Below are 21,631 nucleotides of genomic sequence, written 5' to 3' on the forward strand. Positions count from 1 at the left end.
GATCACAGAGTCTATCATTTGCATCCTTAAAAACACTACCATGATCAGGTAAATCCATGAGCATTCATGTCAGCATAATGTCAGAAGATATTCTTCCACTGGGTGAAAGTAAAACTTTTCTGCTATTTATTCATGAAGGCCAGACTACATGAGCTGAAAGAGGGACAAACGTGTTCTGATGAAAACGATCAGGAGATGATGATAATGACAGCTCTGAGATAGCTTTACCCTTTGTGGTCATGATTACATTTTTTTGTTTTTAAGTATCTGAACCCTTTTCTAGGTGATAAGCTTCTGTCACAGACACCTGAGGCACATCTCCTAATCAGGGGAGATGCTGGATTGGCACGAGGACGCTCTCCAAACACAGTGGTAGCGGTAGTCCCTTCTTTACAGACTGCTTTATAGACTGCATTACATTGGATCTTCTATTTTTTTGTGTGTCCACTACAAACATGTACATTTGCTGCTACTAAGAAAATCCTATAAAGACTATTTTCAAACTAAAAACCAAAGTTTCTGTGTATGTGATATCAAGCCTGGGAATTTTAAAAGGACCGAAAATGCCTACAAGTAAAAACAAAGAGATCATTAATTTTATTATTATATTTGAAATATATATATATACTGAATGATGATGGTTTAATAATTTTATATTAGTTTTTACCTATTTTTTGGGGGCCCTGTCAGTCATGGGCCCTTGGAATTGTCCTAACTTTCCCCCCCTATATATTGCCCCTGGGTGGAGCAATACTTTATCGATACACAGATACCAAGTATCGATTTATATGTGTTGGTCAGTTTGTCTCTTTGAAAATCCCATTTGCAGCAATAAAATTGAAGTGAGATGAACAGAGAAATGTATTTTTTTAGATAAAACACCTTTTGGGGACATAATTTGAAATTTTCGTGTGCGCTGTGTGTCAGGTTAGCTACCTAAGACTAATTAAGACAGTTGCAGAGCAACAAGATGATGCAGTCCTTACGCCCTTTGAGCTCTTGTTCTTTGTGGTATTAGCAAAGCTCACAGCTGTGTTTTGTGTTAGTGCATAAGAAAGCAAGAGGCACTTGAGCTGTCTATTATACTGCCATATTCACCATCATACACTGAACCATAACTAGTTATGCTGATGAGGTCATTAACGGAACTAACAAATGCATTACTTAGCATATGTTGACAATCTTTGTTTTCAAACAACACACTGTGGTATTAATATTAACTACCTATTTTAAAGCATGAGGGCATGAAGGAGCTGCAGATTTAGTCTCATTATTTTCTAAATGTATGCAGCAAGATGCTGAAAAAAATCGAAGCCAATTATTTGCTCTATAGAGGGTGGCTGTGGTGTGTAAATATGACCTTTATTTCATGTGATGTTTGTGTTTGTGTTTAAATGAATGTGCCACCTGTGTGTAGACATGTAGACACATGACCGTACCATGATTCAATGACACGTGACATGTACACAACATGATCACATCCTCACACTGCTCTCTGGTGGGGAAAAAAAATGAAATTTCACTTGACTTTCTACCCAACATACAGTATGTTATCCTCTGTTGCACAGTATAACCCAATCAGTCGACTGTGAGGGTGAAGAAGCAAGTTGCAAAGTTAAAATGTATCCATCATCATTAAATACTAATTATCGAAACGTGTCTGTTAGCATCTTTATTTCATATAAAAGCCTGATTCATCATACAGCGATTAGTCACGCATTGCCAGACCTTCCTCCACAGTGCTGCGAAGGAGGGTCTTTCTAGTCCACACAGCATTCTGGGATGGGAAAAACACGTGTTCGTGTATTGGCATTTCTTTAAACCAATCACAATCGTCTTGAGCGGCGCTAGGCGCCGGACGAACCCACGGTGCAGCTGCAAAATAGCCTCAGGAAGGAAGTTCTTTGGTTGAACATGTGTACATTCAAAAAACAAGACATCCGTCCGAAAAGTGGGACATCCAGCAGAATTTCCAGCGACACCAGAGCAATCCTGGAAGTGGAACGTCGTGAATAGAGATAAACAAAAGGAGTAATAAACTCTCTCCCGCTTATACAGATGTTTTTATACTGTAAGACCCAGGGGTTAGTTAGGGCCTGCAGCAAGTACTCATGTCTCATGTATGTGAGGAACTGCTGTTAATGTGTTCTACATTGATGCAAAGCAAGGCAAGGTTTATTTTTATAGCACATTTCAACACAGAGGCAATTTAAATAAGGCAGAGCACCATTTAAAAACACAACAAGAAGAAGCCTATAGTCCCACATCATCACATCCCCTTCACCATACCTAGAGATTGGCATGGGGTACTTTCCATAAGATCATCTCTCAATGCAAATCAAACCAGCTATTAGGCTAACTGAAATAAAACCATGTGATGCGATGATGTGGGGCTATTTTAATTCCAAAGGCTAAGGGAACTTTATCAGGATGCATAGTATCCTGGATCCATGAAATAACTGGCCTTTAAAAATAGGCCTCTATGGGAATTTAAGATAGGGGTGTGCATGCTTATGCCCCCTGTATTTTAAGGAAGAAAATGTATTTATTTACGATACATTATTCATTCACAAATAAAAATGGTGTCCTTAAAGGTTGGATTTTTCCTCATTTTTGTAATTAAGGCATTAAGATCAATTTCCAAAAGATGTGTTTTTATTCCTCTTTTAAGTCAACTTTAGCATGGGTGTGTAAACTTATGCAAGCCACTGTGTGTGTATATATATATATATATATATATATATATATATATATATATATATATATATATATATATATATATATATATATATCATTAGAGCATCTGGATGCAGCTGGCAGCCCTCTCTCTGGTGGACTTTTCTCTCCTGTTTGGTTTTGTGATGTTGCTTTAGTTATTTTCTTCACTTATAGGCTGACTTGACTACTGATATCCACACCTCATACTTTAAGTAGGCCTACTTACAATAAGTTAACCCTTTTAATTTGGCTAGATTTGGATTTAAAGTGAAGAAAATAACTAAAGCAACATCACGAAACCAAACAGGAGAGGAAAGTCCACCAGAGAGAGGGCTGCCAGCTACATCCAGACTTAAATAACACCCTCAGGTGTTCCCAGTTGCTCTAATGATCACCTGCAGAGAGAGCACAGTCCAGTGAACCACACAGAAAACTCAAGATGACACATCGTCATCACTCCCTAGATCCAATAAAGGTAATAGAAGCGCAGGAGAGAATGGATCAGAAACCAAACTAAGTTCACATCAAGTCCAATCACGTGTATTTGTCACATACACAATCATACACAGTACAACGTGGTTACATTATGTTGTGCCTCTCTCCAGAAAGCAACTAACAAATAGAAATAAACTGAATATAATACTATGGAATCAAATATTTTTACAAAAGAAACAATAAAACATAAAGAAACAGTATAACCATGGAAGAATTTTACAAACTTCAAAGATAACTAGTATATATATCATTTGTTAATGTATTAATAATGCTAATAATACTGACGTTCAGCCATTAAATCCATTGGTGAACTAAGGTTCAATTGTTTCTACAATTCACCTGTCAATACAAGGGAATGTGGTTAGACCATAAGTGCTTTGTGTGTACTATTAGTGATGTTCTCCCTTTTGTCAACGGAAACATGTAATGAGCTGATGATATGCCCGTTACTTCCAACAACGGTGCTTTGTCTCTACAGCTGAACCTTAGCTTGCAACAATACCAAGCTTATTTAATGGATGAACATGACTATTATAATATTATTATATATGTTTATCAAATGTTTTTTTTTTGTGTTGCTGAATATAGGTCACCAATTACACTCACAGCAGCTGACATCAGGTACTCAACTTTAAAACATTGGTAATTAACAGTGCTATGCTCTCAGTACATGTGCTAAATCACACTTGTGATCCACTGATTTACTAGTCTATATCCACGACATTCCACTTCCGGGATTGCTCCGTTGCCGCCAGAAATTCCTCCGCTTCTTCCGCTTTCTTTGTGTTGGAAATAGGGTTGGGTATCGTTTGGAATTTTACGATTCCGATGTTGAACCGGTATTTTTAAAACGATTCCGATTCCTAAACCAATTCTTGAAAAACTGAAAAATGACATCAAAGAAAGGCTTTTACGTCCGTTTTGGTGAGCCCAGAGGGAAAATATTTCAGTCGACACATAAAGTGGGACCGAAATGAGGAACCTTTGCTTTCTAATCCGGGGAACCGGGTTTCGATACCCAACCCTAGTTGGAATTTTAAACTCCGTTGGATTTGTGAGGACTATGGTTAACTGCTCCTCAGATCTCTGCAGGGTAAATCCAGACAGCTAGCTAGACTATCTGTCCAATCTGAGTTTTCTGTTGCACGACTAAAACAACCTTTGAACACCAAAACATGTTCCTTCCCAAGGCTATTTTACAGTGGCACCGTTGCTCCATCCAGTGCTTAGCACCATCCCTGAAGATTGTGATTGGTTTAAAGAAATGGCAATAAACCACAGCACTTTTTTCTCCTTGCCCGGAATGCTGTGTGGACTAGCCAGACCCTCCTCCGCAGCGCTGTGGGAGAAGGTCTGGCAAAGCGAGACTACTGATTCACTTGACCATCTATTCTCACCCTCCTGGCACATCATCACCCTTCATGTCCTAAGGCAGAAGGAGGGCGTGATGCATGCAGTGTGGGTGTCACAATGTTGCCACTTTCCAGGCCACACAAACCGACTGGCAAGGACATATTGGCCAACTCACAGGGCAGATGATTGGATGTAACATGACAGGTGGATAACAGTATAGGGGACAGCTTGATGCTGTGCCCCGCAGGCCTGCTGGGATCTAAAGAGTCTCCAGTTCAGAGCTGATTGAACCTGGCTCGCCATTTTCAAAGCTTTGTTTGTTTGCTGTGACACTGCCCACAATGCAGTGACCACTGATTCTGAATGGTACAAAAACAAAGTTAAAATCCCAGCCCGACATCCTACTGTTGGGAGTTGAACAGTTGGCCTGCATCATTTCTGTGTTCCAAGTCAGCCAATTAGTGACAAACATGATTCCAAAGGCAAAGCTATCTCTTATTAATTCTGTTGGAGAGCTAGAATATGAGATGTCTGCTGGTAGAGATTACCATATTACTGGCAGATGTTTTTTTCTGTTCCCCTCAACTAAAAATTAGCATAGCTAATTTGTGTACCTGTTGTTATTGTTGGTAAATTCCAATGGGAGAAAAAAAACAGCCTCATATTCAATCTTAGAAAGAAAGCTTTCATTTCTGGGCATGTTGCATTGTGGTGAGATTTTTTATTATAAATAAATAAAACTGGTAAACAGTTAAACAGTGCAGCTTCAATTGAGTTTATGGCATAATTGTTTTCAGCCAGCCTGAAACATCATTGCTAAATGTCAGGTTTTGGTGTGGGCCTTGTAGACTTGCTATTTTTGCACTGATGTTCAAGAGACTTACAGGGAGAATTCCATTGTATAAAAGCAAAATATGTCAGTGTTTTCCACTGACAGCAGCCTCTGAAAGCAATACGGCCACAAGACATCTGACTAAGGGCTGTTACCCTACTTTTTTAACCGCTGAGGAAAAACTTACTTGCTTGCTGTAACTATTATAACACTTTTACCTTTAGCACCTAAAGATACAATATAACCAACAATTGAATTATTTGAAAGGCTTTCTTGGAAGTGTAGGACATCATAACCTCAAGGAGAAGCAGACAAAACAGGTTGTTGGAATGCTGATGTTTTTCTCCTAAAATCTCACTGACCAGTGGACAAGCCATTACCAATCCATGCAGTGCAGTCAAACAAATGTTCTAATGCAGATTCAAAATTTGACAAAGGTCAAAAGGTCTATAAAGTGATCCTTAAGACATTTAAAATAATTTTTTTGGGGGGCCTTTAGCTCCCCTGGTAGAGTGCACGCCCCATGTAGGCTCAGTCCTTGCCAGCAGCCAAGGTTGAAATCTGACCCAAGGTCCTTTGCTGCATGTCATCCCCCTCTCTCTCTCCCATTTCCGGTCTCTCTTCAGTTCTAAATAAGGGGAAGCCATAAAAAACATCCAACTCTTGCACAAGCTGGTAGACTATATACTGTATGTGACACTATAACAAATGGTGGAATACAAACTTTTCCAATTGTAAAGTACTTCGGTGTTCGGTGAACAGTCCCTAAAAATGTCTTTTTATTTTTTGCTGAGGGGAGGGTCATCCAACATTTTTTAGTCTGGGCGGGGGGGTCACCCAACTTTTTTATTCATGAAAAGAGCAAAATTTCAAAGTGGCTTGTTTGGTGCATATTTATCCATGTAGCTCTCAGTCTCGGCCCCCTAGCAGATGGGTCTGAGTTTGCTGGGGGGGCAGGAGGAGCACTTCCCCCCTGGTGGCTCAAACAGGTAATTGCATTGTTTAAAAAATGAGTGGAATTATTACATCTGGCATGACAAGAAATTTCATAAATATCTTAAATAACACAAAACAACTAAACGGTAGTAGGTAATACATCAGATTTCATATACTGCTTTAGTAAAAAAAAAATATGACCTAGCTGACGATGGGAGCAGCAGGACGCAAAAAACAAAGTTACTGTTGTACTAGTCTGGACATCTTGCCGTGCCAACCTTGCATTAAAGGTTTCCTAAATGCAATGTATATAAATGTGATGTCAGCTTGCTAATTGATTGCGGGTTTTGTGTAGATTTGGACTTTTATACGTTTATTCCACTTTGTTTAAACGGCGAAGTGGAGAGGCCTCGTTCACCTGTTTGGAGCTGGCTGGTGAATGTGACGCTCGTATAGGCCTTGCTGGATACACCGTGTCATTGACCTTTTTTTTTTTTTTTACTTTTTTTCCTGTGTCATTGGATTACGGCAAAATAGCCTACGGATTTCTCAATGTGTCTTAACGTTTTATGGTGTGACTGCGCTTCGTTTCTGCGTTTGGAGAGGCATCTCAACAGACTGTAGGTCCAACACTGATTGTTCACTGTTACATTTAAATCTGCTTTAAAAATAAACATATGTGTTTTGGAATATAGCCTAATGTTCAGCTTCGGCAGCTTTACCTATGTGCTAAAATATACAATGACGAAGCCTAGTGACAAGTCCATAGCAACCAGTGTTGAATTGGTTATATCCCAGTGTCCTTTGCTGAATGGTCTCAATGTTTTATTGTTTTATTGTTTTATTTCATGTGAATACTAGTTTACTAGAGGAGTAACTTAGTATGTGAAGTAATGCAGTAATGCATGAAGTGTGCATTTAGTTTCCATGCTTATTGGGTTTCCACAACAATGTTAGTGAGTAAATCTACTGAAATGGCCACCACACCATAACAGAGGAGTGGGATGTATAAGATGAGAATGCAGAGGTTAACTCTTGTGTGTCAGGGCTGAAAAAATCAAATGGTATCTGTACTTTTGTGCTAAGTGCAAAATTGCACGCAAGGTGGGGGTCATAGGAAAATTATTTCTGATGAGGGGAGGGTCAAGTCTTTTTAGGTTAGAGGCCACAAAACTCCTCCGGTGGCCCCTTAATTAAATAAGGAACAGTCCCTTAGAGGGAAGCGATAGAAAACTAATGTTGATGGGGCTTAATAATATAAATTGGGGGTTCAGCGTCCTCAGACCTGGTATGTTGATATTGAAAGGTTTGCGGGTTTTTTTTGGAGAATCCCTCCCCAGGAATTGATTTGATGATCTACAAGATATGAAACATTTGAGAGCTAAACGTCTTGGTTTGGTTTCTGACTTTATTTTCTGAACTCTGGATGTACCCAACCTCTGTGTATAATGAGCCTGAGAATTGGGTTGGATTAACGCTGGGTAATTGCGCTGAGATTGCAATCAAAGTTTCAATTAGACTGGTTACTCCCACCTGGGTGTTGATTTGCGATCGGTTAATTTGGAATTAGAGTATTAGTCTTCTCGCTCTCTCTCATTTTCTATGTCTCAAATTAGGGGAGGTTTTCTGGATTGGGAGCTTCATTATTTAGCATGTGTGTTCCGTCCACAATATAACAGTAATGTGTTACTGAATTCCCTGTTTGGACAGGTCATATACATCCACAGAGTGGTGACTGCACTGATAGGGATGGTTTCCACAAGCAGTGTAATAGTTCTCGAATTATAAAACCATTTATCAATGTATGGCGGATGCTCAGTGCAATATGATGATATGGTTGTTTGCAGAAGTTGATTGTACCCCAGGGATGCCAGCAATGTAAAATTGCCATTGGTGGGTTGTGTGTAAATGTGTGTGTGGCTCTGGCAGAGCTCAAACACTCATTAACAGTTACAGAGAGAGAAGGGTACACTTAAATAAAAAGGGGATGGCCTTATTTCAAGTTGCAACTGCAACATAGGCCTTAAGGAATGTCCTACAAACTACAAAAAGCTTGAGGGCTTGCCAGCTCTGTTCCTAGGATCATTTTGCATGAGTAATCTACAAAATTCCAAACCAAATGAAAGATTTCCTCATCTCATCATTTAAAACTTTCTGCACAAGGCTTGATATGCAGACAACTTCCACATCTTATAAATAAAGCTTGAAATTTCCTATGGGAGTTAACTCTGGAATAAAATTTAAGAAATGTAATACGCAAAAACAACAGGAGGGGGAAGCAACACCCTTAAAGACATTGGTCTATGTACACGAAGAAAACGGTGACCTACGAAAAGTCACAGAGTTAGAATGTCTAGAGCAGTTTGCTGTAATTAAATCTGCCTTTTTGTGTTGGTACATTTGAAAAGGACATTATGTTGGATTAGCTTTTAATAATATTGCTGGTTTTGGTGTACCTTTTTATAGGCTTTGAATCAAAAACTATCCAATTAACGTTATAGTCAACATATTCAATTTATGATCTTATCTCTTTTCAGATTTTTTGGTGATTTCCTTGCTATTGTCATCCCTAACAATTGATTTTAATTAAATCAAATTCATACAATATCAAAACATACATATGAGTATTTTGAAGGGCGAAGTATAACCATAGCTAGCTGGATACGTGCCTGTCTATGTGGTTTGGTTCTATGGAGTGGCTGCTGTATTGTTTTGATTAGGAAAATAATTTGGACAGGTAACGTTACAGCTACGGATTACGTGATCTAAGGTTAGTTTTCACTCGATGGTTTTACTAAATGTACATTAAATATGTAATTGAATTATATTTCAAATGGCATTTTGACGAATTAGCGAAAGCTAAAGTAGAACGTTAGCTGCCCGTCGGCTGGCTAACAGCTGAGTGCTAATGCTAGCTAGCCCAGCAGTAGCTACATCAGTCCAATATGCTAGACCATTGTTTATTATAATGATAACTTCAATATGCCTTTGAATTTTAAGAATAACGTTAGTCGCCATTATTATCAGACATTAAACGGCCGTACAGCAATAGCTGATATTGCTAAAGACAGCACCACAGCTGTTAAAGTTGACATTAGCTAGCTGGTGTAAGTTAACATAACTGACGCTAATGGTGCTGTTTGCCAGCTGGTCACACGGTTTGCATGAATTTCATCAACATCGTAATGTTTACCAATTTAATGTTACATATACGTCGCTACGTTGCATTTTATAATGTCCACTCACTTGCCAGTGTGACGATATTTGAAATATATCGACCACAGCATTTGCTTACATGAATGTGGCTTAACGTTAACATTAATGGTTAGCCGTCGCTTCCAACACTGCTGACTGGGTGCAATACAGAAAAGCCGAGGGAATAGTGCAAAAACAGTCCATCAGTAAAGAAGGCAAGATATAATATTAAATACGTAAACGGTACCAAAAAAGCAGTAGGAAAGGCAAGTGATAGTAAAAAAAATAAATAAAAAAAACATCAGTTAACACAGTAAAGACAAAATATAATAAGTAAACAGACTGAAAGCATTCATTACACGGTATTCACAGTATTGCACAGATACAATATTGATATTGCACAGACAAGTAAACCTTGATATGTACAGTCTACATATATATAAATAGGCACATAGTGTGATGTTATATTTTTCTGTCCAGGTAAAATTCCATGCAATTTATCATCAAATTATGCATTGTGTGCTTTCACCCAGCAGAGGGCACTGCGGCATAGTTTTTATTTCTTAGGGTTGGAAAGCAAAACACAGCAATCTTTATGGTCTTTGTTAGATTTTGAATTTTTTGTTCATAGCTAGGCCTCAGCACCATAAAGCCCTACCTGCAAGTAACGTTTTTTCTTAGTCTTGCTCAAATAAGCTTCGCAAAATAGGTGATACGTGGGGTCCTCTTGTTTGGTAGTATGTTATGAAGTAATGACATTTATAGGTGTCACTAGAAACCGGCTTAAGGCATAACAGAAGTGTTTGAAAGAAAACCCCTGCTTACTTCAACTGTTTGCTGAAGGGAGGGGGGGGGATTTTCCCCACATGTTCTCTTCCCAAGAAGAGAATATCTTCTTCTGGTCTTTGGTGGTAGATCAGCTAATTCCTCTGTGACTTTTCCCACAGTACTTAGTGGCAGGGGGCAGAAACCACATCCAGGATATAGAGGCTCGCTTCCCACGTAGTGATTTAGAAGAGGTGAAAGGTTAAAACACAAGGAGGATGTTCTTATTTTCTGAGCTCAACCTGGGCTGTTTGCCCTCTAGTAGGCCTACTCTGAGTCAGCATGCTTTTTAATTTGGTGTTCTGTCAATTAGTCTTTTGCAAACATAAATTACCTATGTTTTTTTTTTATTTTTATTTTTCTATATAGAGTGGTTTGATAGTCAAATAGTTTGTAATTTCAAGCTAGGATAGACACTAGTAAAAAAATTAATAAAAAAAAAAAAATTCCCTGATGCTTGGAATACAAAGTGTGGTTAAAGCTCAGTTAGACCACAAGTTCAGCCAGGGAACATATTTCTTCTTTAGAGGGCCCTTCTCTTATCTCTAATTAAGAGGCAGTTCCACAACACTACTTCCTCCTGTTGAAAATAGGCTAAATTAGCATCTGAGAAGTTGGGGTGCTGTGTTTTTTTCCTTCACATGCTCAATAATGATTAATGGCAGCAAGACATTTCTATTAGAGGAAATGTGGCTGACTAAGAGGAGGTCGGGAGCCAACAACTGGGAGGAGTTTGGATGAAAAAGCAGAAAAGGCAATAATGTTGCAGAAGGAACAGTCTGCTGTCTATTTCCTGGCTGGGCAGCATCCCTGGTGACAATGCTTCACGCCTCAGTCCAACCCTGTCTCCAAATGCATAACCCACTTTTAATTGAGCAGCAATGTGCATCCCCCTTTTTTTCATCTGCCTCCCCCAGATAGCACAAGCCTTACCTTAACTAATCTTTCCAGATCATATATTAATACCATGTAGGTATGTAGCTCCTACCGTACTTGTATGAGACGTTTCCTAATCTAACATCTCCCACTGTTTTTCTCCAGATCTCTCCTGTAGTAATAGAAGTCATGGATGAGCAGACAGGCTCTCCTGGAGCCAATAACGACAACAACAGCCAAAGAAATGGAGATGAGGTAAGAAGACACAGATGTCGAAGAATGTCCTGCCAGTGTATATGATGCGGTATTGCTACCTGATATTTCCAACCATATCTGTTTTTGTTATCTTTGCAGAAGCCCCGACGTGGCAGCTGGACCAAGGGGAGGAAGAGGAAGAAGCCAATGAAGGACAGCAATGCACCCAAGGCCCCCCTAACGGGCTACGTTCGCTTCATGAACGACAGACGAGAGCAGCTACGGGCAGAGCGTCCAGACGTGCCATTTCCAGAGATTACGAGGATGCTGGGCAACGAGTGGAGCAAGCTGCCGCCCGAGGAGAAGCAGGTCAGTGTAGAAGTCCCAGACAGGATTACACATTGAGCAAACAGCTGTGAGAAATAATGTGTCAAAGTAAAGGACAATTCCGGCGCAAAACGAACCTAGGGGTTAATAACAGATGTGTACCCACTCGATCGCTCTCTGGGACATGTTTTCATGCTAATCCGAAATGTGTTTGTAGCTTGAAACAAGCTAGCGCGGACCGCTGATTAGCTTACAACGCTAGTATTCGGTGCACAGGGAAAGTAAAAACAAATCGCTTATTATACCAGTAAAAAGGCTCAAAATGTCACTACACTTCAACGGTAGCATAATGAGGGTCCCTAAATGTTAACCGAAGCATTGAGAACTTTGTAAGTGTACAGACAGTTTATTAAAAACGTAGATTATAAAGACAGTCGCGTTCTCGTATACAGGCGGCCGCCGTCTTGGGAGCTACTGTCTTTCTAAACTATCTTTGTGGAGTCTTAATTAGCTTTGTCACAACTCATTTGGCAATGGCTTGAATATAAGCGCACTTAATTGGAAGTCGCTTTGGATAAAAGCGTCGGCTAAATGACATGTAACGTAATGTAATGGACGTTCATTAATATCAAAAGGTTACGCACTAAAGCTTTAACTTCTATAAAAGTGTTCATATAGATTAGAGCGACAATAGCGAATAACTAAGGCGATCCAGGTTTTGAGAAAGCAGTGGAAGAAAATAAACGGATCAGAGGCTGCAGCGGTCCACAGCAATATCTGTTCGGTTTTGGATAAACAAGGTGGTGGATTTTTAATTGTCATCACTTTTGGCTTTCCATTGATTGCACCAACATTGATCCAGAGGTATGGACTGAAATCTCCATCTGCAACATGCCAACACATCCCCAGCTATCTGTAATGCTCTCAAACCAGCAGAGACTTTCAAAACCTCTTTCACTGTGCACAAAAAGAGTGTAGAAACAAAAGCCTGTTGAGTCCATGGTGTCACTGTTTTGGAGCTGGCAAACTTATTACTTAACTGACTTATACATGACTATGTTTGGTAGTTTGACATCCTTTTACAGATCATCTTGCATAGTTGATGGCATCTTGTATTGTGTCCCAGATACACCCTCAAATGTGATGCGACAATAACAAAAAGAGATAAAGGATACAGTTGTGTTTTTTTTGTAGTGATAGAACTATTATTACAGTCATGTTCAGACCCATGTTCCGTATCAATTTGTTATTCCACTGCAAAGATATCGGAGTGACACCCCTGTGCTTCAACCAGCAAAAACATGGTTGGCCTTTTTAAAATTAAGCAGAACATGGATCAACAAAACGATAATCATTTTCCGCTGCCCTTCAGTTTCATCAACAGCTCATAAGTGAATCTGAATTAAATCATCTATATGTTATGACATTAAATTGTCTTTTAGAAACCTGTAATGAACTGTGTATCAGACATAATGCCAGCATCAATGCTTCACATGTCATTTAGTCTCGCTTTGCCAGACCCTCCTCCAAAGCGCGCTGGAGGAGGGTCTGGCTACTCCACATAGCATTCGGGGATGGGAGGAAAACGTGCTCTGGTTTATTGACATTTCTTTAAACCAATCACAATCGTCTTGGGCGGGGCTAAGCACCAGAGAAAATCCGCGGTGCCGCTGCAAAATAGGCTCGGAAGGAACTTGTTTTGGTGGAACATTGTTGGTGTACGTTTAAAAGTTGTTGAAGTCGTGAAACAGAAAACTCAGATTGGACAGATAGTCTAGCTAGCTGTCTGGATTTACCCAGCAGAGATCTGAGAAAAGGTTAACCGTAGTCTTCATAAATCGACCGGAGTTTAAAATGCCAACACAAAGGAAGCCCAAGCCAACGGATATCCGGCCTAAATGAGTGAAATCCGGCAGATTTTAGGGCGGCAAAGGGGCAATCCCGGATATGGAACGTCGTGGATATAGTCTACATGTCATTTAACAACATTACTCAGCTTTGTCTGCTAGCCAAACACTTAAAGTGCTCATATTATGCTTTTTGGCTTTTTCCCTTTCCTTTATTGTGTTATATATCTTTTTTGTGCACGTTATAGGTTTACAAAGTGAAAAAGCCCAAAGTCCACCCCAAAGGGACTTACCATCGCCAACAGAAAACACTGTTCACAAACTGCTCCAAACAGCTCTATTGTAGTCCAGCCTTTACTTCCGTGACGAACGTGGGTCACTTTGTAACACACGTTATAATGCTCGCCTAGCTGCTAGCATGGCACGCCCTCATACTCTGCTTCTGACTGGCTAGTAGTCCTTACCTAGCTACTGAGCATGTGCGACTCCCAACAAAGATGGAACAGAAGTGAGATGTCTCACTTTGTAGCTAAAAAGAGGAGCTGCAGTGATGTCTTTTGAAAGGAACTAATGCTTATTAGAAAAGGATCACTCCACTCATCGTGCCATCTCACCCACAATTCTCCTTCATTCTGTTTCACCAAATCTCATTTTCCTCTTTTTATTTTTTTTTGGCTGAGCCCTCCCAGCTCTTCTCACCTTTCTTTCTTTTCTCTGCAGCGATACTTGGATGAGGCGGAGCGCGATAAGGAGCGCTACATGCGGGAGCTGGAGAAGTACCAGAAGACGGAGGCTTACAAACATTTCACCAGGAAGGTTCAGGAGAAGCAGAAGGGCAAGCGGCACAGGGGAGGTGAGATCTGGTTAGAAAAGCTGCAGGATCACAAGTTGGCATCAGCCACTAAAACTAGGTGTTCTGGCAGTTAGCCCACCATCATTCTGAGGCAGTACTGTTTAAAGGCTCTGACACACCAACCCGACGGTCGACCTTTGGCAGAAAGGTCAAAAAAGGTCAAGTTGGTCAAAAAAGTGCCTCGGAACACACCGAAGCAACGCCGACTTGAGCGTACTTTCTGCGCGAGACGTAATACGTCTCCATAACAGCAGGCGGGGCTAATCTGTATTCTATGCCAAAAAAATTAAAACCGGCAGCTGATTGGACGAACACGTCACGTGGGTCTGGCTGCTCCCGGATTTTACAACCGGGCATAATGGTGGCTTCGTTTGGAATACGATCTCATATTTTACGAAGATAGTTCACCGAAACGTTTTTAAGCAAGAAATAGGCCATGCAGTTGCTGAATCTGTCTTCATTTCAGATTGACAAAGTTCATTTTAAAAGATTTTCGTCAGATTTTGAGAGGCGTTAGTCAGGCTCATCCCGCTCGTCATTTCCGGGTTAGCGCTCCACCAATCAGATTGGCCATTGAGTCCGACTGCCCGCTTTCCGATTCAACATGTCAAATCAGCCCAAATGAAGGCCGACGGCCCCTCCGACTGACGACGGCACGGAACACACCAAACAGACTCGAGTCACCGACCTCACCAGACCGATGGCCGATAATCGGGTTGGTGTGTCAGGGCCTTCAGAAGTAGCTGGCAAGTGAAATACTACGTATGTCTGCTGACATTTGGATGAACCAGGTATTATGTTTGGTGGACTATTCCTGCCAGATTGACTAACATGAACATGCATCATAAGGCATTCATTACAGAATAGATCTATAGGAATGGAATTTTAAATCTCTTGACTGGCTTGAAATATTTGGTTTTGACCACAAAGATGCCCATGAGCAAGGCACCAAACCACTTCGTGATCTAGTGGAGTTGCTTTGTGGCTTAAAGTGCTCATATTATGCTCATTTTCAGGTTCATAATTGTATTTAGAGGTTGTACCAGAATAGGTTTACATGGTTTCATTTTCAAAAAACACCATATTTTTGTTGTACTGCACATTGCTGCAGCTCCTCTTTTTAGCAGGCATCTCACTTCTGTTCCATCTTTGTTGGGAGTCGCACATGTGCAGTAGTTAGGTAAGGACTACTAGCCAGTCAGAAGCAGAGTATGAGGGTGTGCCACGCTAGCAGCTAGGCGAGCATTATAACGTGTGTTACAAAGCACGTTCGTCACAGAAGTAAAGGCTGGACTACAATAGAGCTGTTTGGAGCAGTTTGTGAACAGTGTTTTCTGTTGGAGATGGTAAGTCCCTTTAGGGTGGACTTTGGGCTTTTTCACTTTGTAAACCTATAACGTGCACAAAAAAGATATATAGCACAATAAAGGAAAGGGGAAAAAGCCAAAAAGCATAATGTGAGCGCTTAAATGTAGAAGATGTGGGTCTTGTTGAGAAACTCCTTTTAAATGCTTATGTGTTAACGGGATGTTAGTGTACATGAAGAAATAAGGCTGACAAGGCTAGGACATCATTTTCCACCCTAAACACTTTTGCTATTGTTTTAATACATATTTGAATACAGTATATTCCGTTATTTGGTGTTGGAACTCACAACTTATTATTTGCTTTGCCCAGTCAATAGAAATGTGGCAAGGAAAAGAGATACTTTTCGAGTTTGTAGTAGTCAAGGTTATGAGTTAAAAGTTTAGCAGCTCGAGGCCAAGGAGCCGTTACTGTGCTCACACAACACATGGTCTACATTACCTCTTCCTATTTTGCAACTGTGGATAATTCTCAGTTTGAATATCAAAAATGTTGATGAAACAGCTATATCTCTGAAGTAAGTCTCTGCCTCATTTCAGTGGATTCACAATAAAGAGCGCAGAGATGGGATTTGTTTTCCGATTACTTTAATTCATTCTATCAGTTCGCGATGTAGTAAAGGCAGGTTGAGCTATGCGAAGGAAACATGAATCATCTGCTGTGCTCTTTCTTTATACTTTCCTTCCTTACCAGATGTTGGGCACCAGGTAGCCAACGAGGCTCTTCACGAGGTCAGTAACTCTTTCCTGCCCTATTACACTCGCAATCACTTTCCTTAAGAAGTAAATATCATATTGATTTAAGTTAAGAAATCCTCTTCTAACTATCGAAACAAAGTTGTATTTCCAGGTAAGGAAAGCACAAAATCTTTCACACAGATTCACATGGTTGGAGCAGGAATATAGCAACACATACTGAACACATTAGATTAGTGCAAATGACAGTGTTCTCAAAATATCTGTAAAAATGCTTAATCAACATGAATTGCAAAGGTTGGTTTTGACTTTACAACAGAATGTCTCCAAAACTCAACAATCGAACCTGTGCTTTTGCCCAGAAATGTCACTAGTTAAATTAATTAAAACTTAATAAACTCACAATGAATTCTCATTGTGAGTTTATGTAATCACGGTCTGTTTTTGCTATTTTCTCACCAAGGAAGTGAAACCTGTTGTGTTTGCCCTCCTCTTGCTCTACCCATTAAGTGCTTATTGTTGCATCACTAAAGCTGGGTTAATCCGCTTTGGTGCTCTGTTTGTGTTCGTGATCCAAACACATGGCTTCGACTAAGTGTGTAATTCATTTTTATTGAGTTCTGGATGTAATTAAGAGGTTTCCTTTGTGAGTCGTATAGCATGCTCCTAAATGGTTATGGTCAAGGTGACTTTATTGCAATCAGCATTCCTGTGGGAATAGCAGTGTTTCCCCTCTAGATTTCAAAGGACATGGGAATGAGCATACATTTAATTATGTTAAGAAATGAGGAAGGATGATGCATTCTTTCAGCCATTTCAGGGCCTTTGATATCTTGGCATCCCTGTTGATGAAATGATTCCTTCCTTCCTCACTCCTTAAACCGTATCACTGTATCTCTCCTGAGGCCAGGTATGAAATGAATTACCCAGCCACCTACAGCCCAGCTAGATAAATGACAAGCTCTCGCTGGCAGCCTGTGCAGCCAAACGTTTTCACTATTTCTCCTTCCCTCTCACTGTCTCTGGCTATCAACAGAAGGATGCAGAAGGCAAGGACAGAACTGTTTTTGACATACCAATCTTCACAGAGGAGTTTCTCAACCACAGCAAAGGTAAAGAGCTTGAACACAGCCAGTTGTCTTGCTGAGAAATACTTTGTAGCTCGTGCGCTGGGACTTTATTTAAAAAAAAATTTTTAAACCTCCATTTGTCTAAGTGTTTTCAAGACATTCCTCCGCTACCTCAAGAGAACTTTTTTTTTTTTTTTTTTCTTTAATAGTGCTCCATCGTCCGAGAATAGTTCCACAGTACACCGAACTCTGTGATGCCCTAAAAGTTAAAAGAACATACCTCTCTCGGCAAATAAAAAATGAATGATGGCACCGACTGCTGTATCTTGTATCCTCAACAGCACGTGAAGCTGAGATGCGGCAGCTGCGTAAGACCAACATGGAGTATGAGGAGCGTAACGCAGCGCTGCAGAAACACGTGGAGAGCATGCGTGGGGCAGTAGAGAGGCTGGAAGGCGACGTGATGCAAGAGAGGGGACGCAACGGCCTCCTCCACCAACACCTGGAGACCCTGCGCCAGGCGCTCACCTCCAGCTTCTCCTCCGTACCTTTGCCAGGTGAGAACCAATACCACTTTATTCAATGGTAAAGCCAGTACCAATCATGCAACAACAAACAAGTCTTGAGTCTTACAATGTTTCCAGCAGTTTTCACCTGTTGAGATAGGAGTCATGATTATTCCACGTGCATCCATTTTAATTACTGGAAATTCTTGAGAATGATCTTGTTTTATTGATTTTTTTTGTTTTTCAATTAAAAGAAGCAAAATGACTCGGCACTATCCTAGATGACTTGTGAAGTCAGGCAGTTTTTGCACCATCTTAAGTTTGTGAAATATTTGCTGATAAAGAGTTCTTGTCTCAGTGTAGACCATTAGTTTTGGTAATCTTGGACGAAAATGAAATATACTCCTTTTTTTTAAAGCAACATTCTGCTGTGTGTGGGAAAATAAAATTGTGTTGCTTTTATTTCTGAAAGTGCAATGCAGCTCTTGGGCATGCTGATATTGATCAGTGCGAATCGTAAACCTGCACCGACTTGATAATCCATACCAGAAATCCATCCCTAGACACAAATACTGTAGTACCCTATTAGTTCCAGAGTCAGAGTTTACATTGGTGAGACATGAATAATTATGTAGGCGTAATCACACACCCACTGTACTTACTGAGCTTTGAACTCCAATGCCTCTCCAGGACAGATACATATTTAAACTCACTCACTGTTCTTTTAGAGACTGGCCATGTTAAGTCGGTCTGTCTCTCCTTAATTTGAACCTGTTCTTTATTTACATTTCAGGAACTTTGTTCACACTTGTTTTATGCACTTACTGTAAAGGAACCCATGCTGAGTTCACACCCACAGAATTTCTCTCCATTGCAATTGTCTCCACACCAATTTGAAATTTTTGCTCACACAGCAGAGACACACACTCTGCAAACAGCACACATTGACAGACACCACTGGAATTATTTCATAAGAGCTTGATGATGAAAGATGATTGCAAAATACACTCTAGACATAGCCTTAAGGGAAGCTCTGTGGCTGTGGCACATTCAGTTTAGGAGAAAGTGTCAATAAATAATAACCGGTAACATCAAAGCTTCTATCGAGCATGTTTTCTTTTGGTAATTGTGCCATTTCCATTAATTAACTTACTTTATGTAGGTTAACTAGAATTGACAACCTGAGATGCCAGGACTTGCACTTGCTCAATATTAAATAATTTCACATTTCTAGATTACATTTTTCTGTTTTGCACCTCTTGTAGTCTTGGCGGTTTTGGTAACATTCTTTTGATCACACATTTGAACTACGGCAACTTGCAGCAAAAGCATCAGTACAGTAGTGACTAGTAGTGGCTGTTGTCTGTGTGCTTGGATCGTTCGTATTATGATTGGTCTGGTCATCTAGTGATTTCTGCCCAAGGTGTTCAGTAGTCACCCCTGCCACCGCCTATTTGATGTCCAAACATAAAAAGTCCATAATTTTAAACACAAAGGCCGATTTTAACGTTTTTTTTTATAAACCATGTGGGCAGTAATTAGTAATAGGGCTGCACAATTAATTGCATATTTAATTGAAATCGCAATATGGACTAGTGCAATATCCAAATCGCAGGGGGCGCAATAATTGTTAAGGGCAAAATATGTGTCAACAAATCCTATCCTACAGGGAAAATCTTTGTTTATACAGATCCTCACAAAAATCACACTATAATCATTTAAAACGTTTTTCAGTGAAAATGAGAATACAATAATGATTATTCCCTCCAAAATCGTTAATCACATCGCAACTGCAATCTCAGTCAAAATAATCACAATTACAAATTTTCCTCATATCGTGCAGCCCTATTTGGAAATAAATGACACTTCCCAACATGTAAACATCATTTGTTAAAAATGAAAGACAAGCTATCAGTTGCAACTTAACATCGTTGTTTTATTAGCTGCCAAATGTGTCACATTTGGCAGCTAATAAAATGTGACCTTTTCAAAAGTTTGTGTCATCCTATGAACATCTTTCACCTTCAGAACAACCACAAGTATTTAAAGACATTTGTAAGTACTGACTGCCTGGAAGATCATTGGTGTTAAAGGGCACTTATCCATGCAAAGTATTTATGAACAGGCTTCTTTGCGACAAGCAAATAGAATTGTTAGCGACACGTCTCGCGTTCTGTACGCAGAATATGAGCTGCTGCCATCTGGTAGGAGGTTTAAAGTTCCTCGCTGTAGACTTAACCGTTTCAAAAAGTCATTTATCCCAGTGCCTATTAAGCTCCTAAATAACCGCAAGTAAAAGGCAGAACAGGCCTGCACGATGATGGAGATTTGTAATTGTTGTACTTGGGATCTCTCTTTTTTTTTCAGTTATGTTTAACTAATGCATTGCATGACACCATGTTGGGTTTTGTACACCATCAGGACCATAGTACGGTCTGTTGTATGGTATTGTACAGTATCTGTTGTACATGCTGTCTGTGTTTGTTTGTTACTATGGCTGCAGCATGGGTTAAGTGCCCAAGACAAATTTCCCACGAAGTGGGACCATAAAGTTAATCTTGAATCTTGATCTTGACATCACATGCTTGTTGTCCTACAGCTAGTGGAGAGACGCCCACTCTTGACAGCATCGACTCGTACATGAAGAAGCTCCACAGCATCATAGTCAGTAACCCCCAGGAACATGAGAATCTCATCAACACTGTGAGAGACGTGGTCAACCGTTTGGACAGGTAACAGCTGCTTTGTTTGGATGGAGGGTAATGGCTGCTTGTAGAATTTTAGAGTTGCAACTGGTGTCTTTACATTATCGATTAACCTAATGACTTATTTCGTTTTTGATTCATTGTCTTGTCAATAAAATGTAACGCCTAAAAGGAGGCCTTAACATTCCTTTCTCAGTCTGACCAACATAAATCAATTAGTCTCATTAGTCAGACAGTTTTGTCTCAAGGTCCATTTATTAGGTGTTTTTAATTGTTGTTTTTTTAGGTGTTTGTTTTTGCTTCGGCTGTGAATGAATAACGAGCGTGTCTTTTGCTGTCATGCTTGTGCCCCAGATAATTGGACCAATCCCCACTGATTTGATGGATTGAGATTCACAGTGACGTTAGAGGCTGCTCCTTGACGGGGAATCTTCTGGACGAAAACCTCTTTTATTACTCTGCTATTGTAATGTAGGTGAAGGTTGTGTAGCGTCTCATATTTATTTATAATTGTTTAAATAACTTTAATTTTTACTGTTCACACTTTAATATAGCCATAGTTTGTTTTTATAAAATAATGGTAGGACATGAAACAGTTTCATGTCACTCGTTGCTCCTGTTGTGTCTTCACTGTCCATTTATAGCAAATGCTTCCACAGCAATATCTAAAGCATCATACAAAATGTGCAAAAATGTTCTGATCAAAGAAAAATGTATCAGTGGGTTTGTGTTTCTATATCCAAGAAAACCTGTTGAGCAGACTTTCCTTTTTCCTACTCTGTTGAAGTAAAAACGTGCCATTTATTTTTTTTCCTGTGTGAAAAAGTGTTTGTGTTTT

The 21,631-nt window shown here is 39.9% G+C and overlaps 1 protein-coding gene across 2 annotated transcripts; it reads left to right on the forward strand.

The window, feature by feature from the left end:
- The first annotated feature begins 9,016 nt into the window (after window positions 1-9,016).
- On the forward strand, window positions 9,017-21,320 carry hmg20a (high mobility group 20A). 2 transcript variants are annotated; one of them, XM_078256689.1, is made up of 9 exons: window positions 9,017-9,104; window positions 11,396-11,485; window positions 11,585-11,794; window positions 14,320-14,452; window positions 16,511-16,548; window positions 17,549-17,624; window positions 17,924-18,139; window positions 20,688-20,820; window positions 21,148-21,320. In XM_078256689.1, the coding sequence occupies exons 2-9, from the start codon at window positions 11,420-11,422 to the stop codon at window positions 21,149-21,151; spliced, it is 876 nt and encodes a 291-aa protein (XP_078112815.1). In that variant the 5' UTR covers window positions 9,017-9,104; window positions 11,396-11,419; the 3' UTR covers window positions 21,152-21,320. The 2 variants fall into 2 exon arrangements, with proteins under 2 accessions (XP_078112815.1, XP_078112816.1); XM_078256690.1 differs by lacking the exon at window positions 21,148-21,320 and having other exon boundaries at window positions 20,688-20,824.
- The last annotated feature ends 311 nt before the right edge of the window (window positions 21,321-21,631 follow it).

This window comes from Sander vitreus, chromosome 8 (assembly GCF_031162955.1).
Source record: "Sander vitreus isolate 19-12246 chromosome 8, sanVit1, whole genome shotgun sequence".
In the NCBI taxonomy this organism is placed as follows: domain Eukaryota; kingdom Metazoa; phylum Chordata; class Actinopteri; order Perciformes; family Percidae; genus Sander; species Sander vitreus.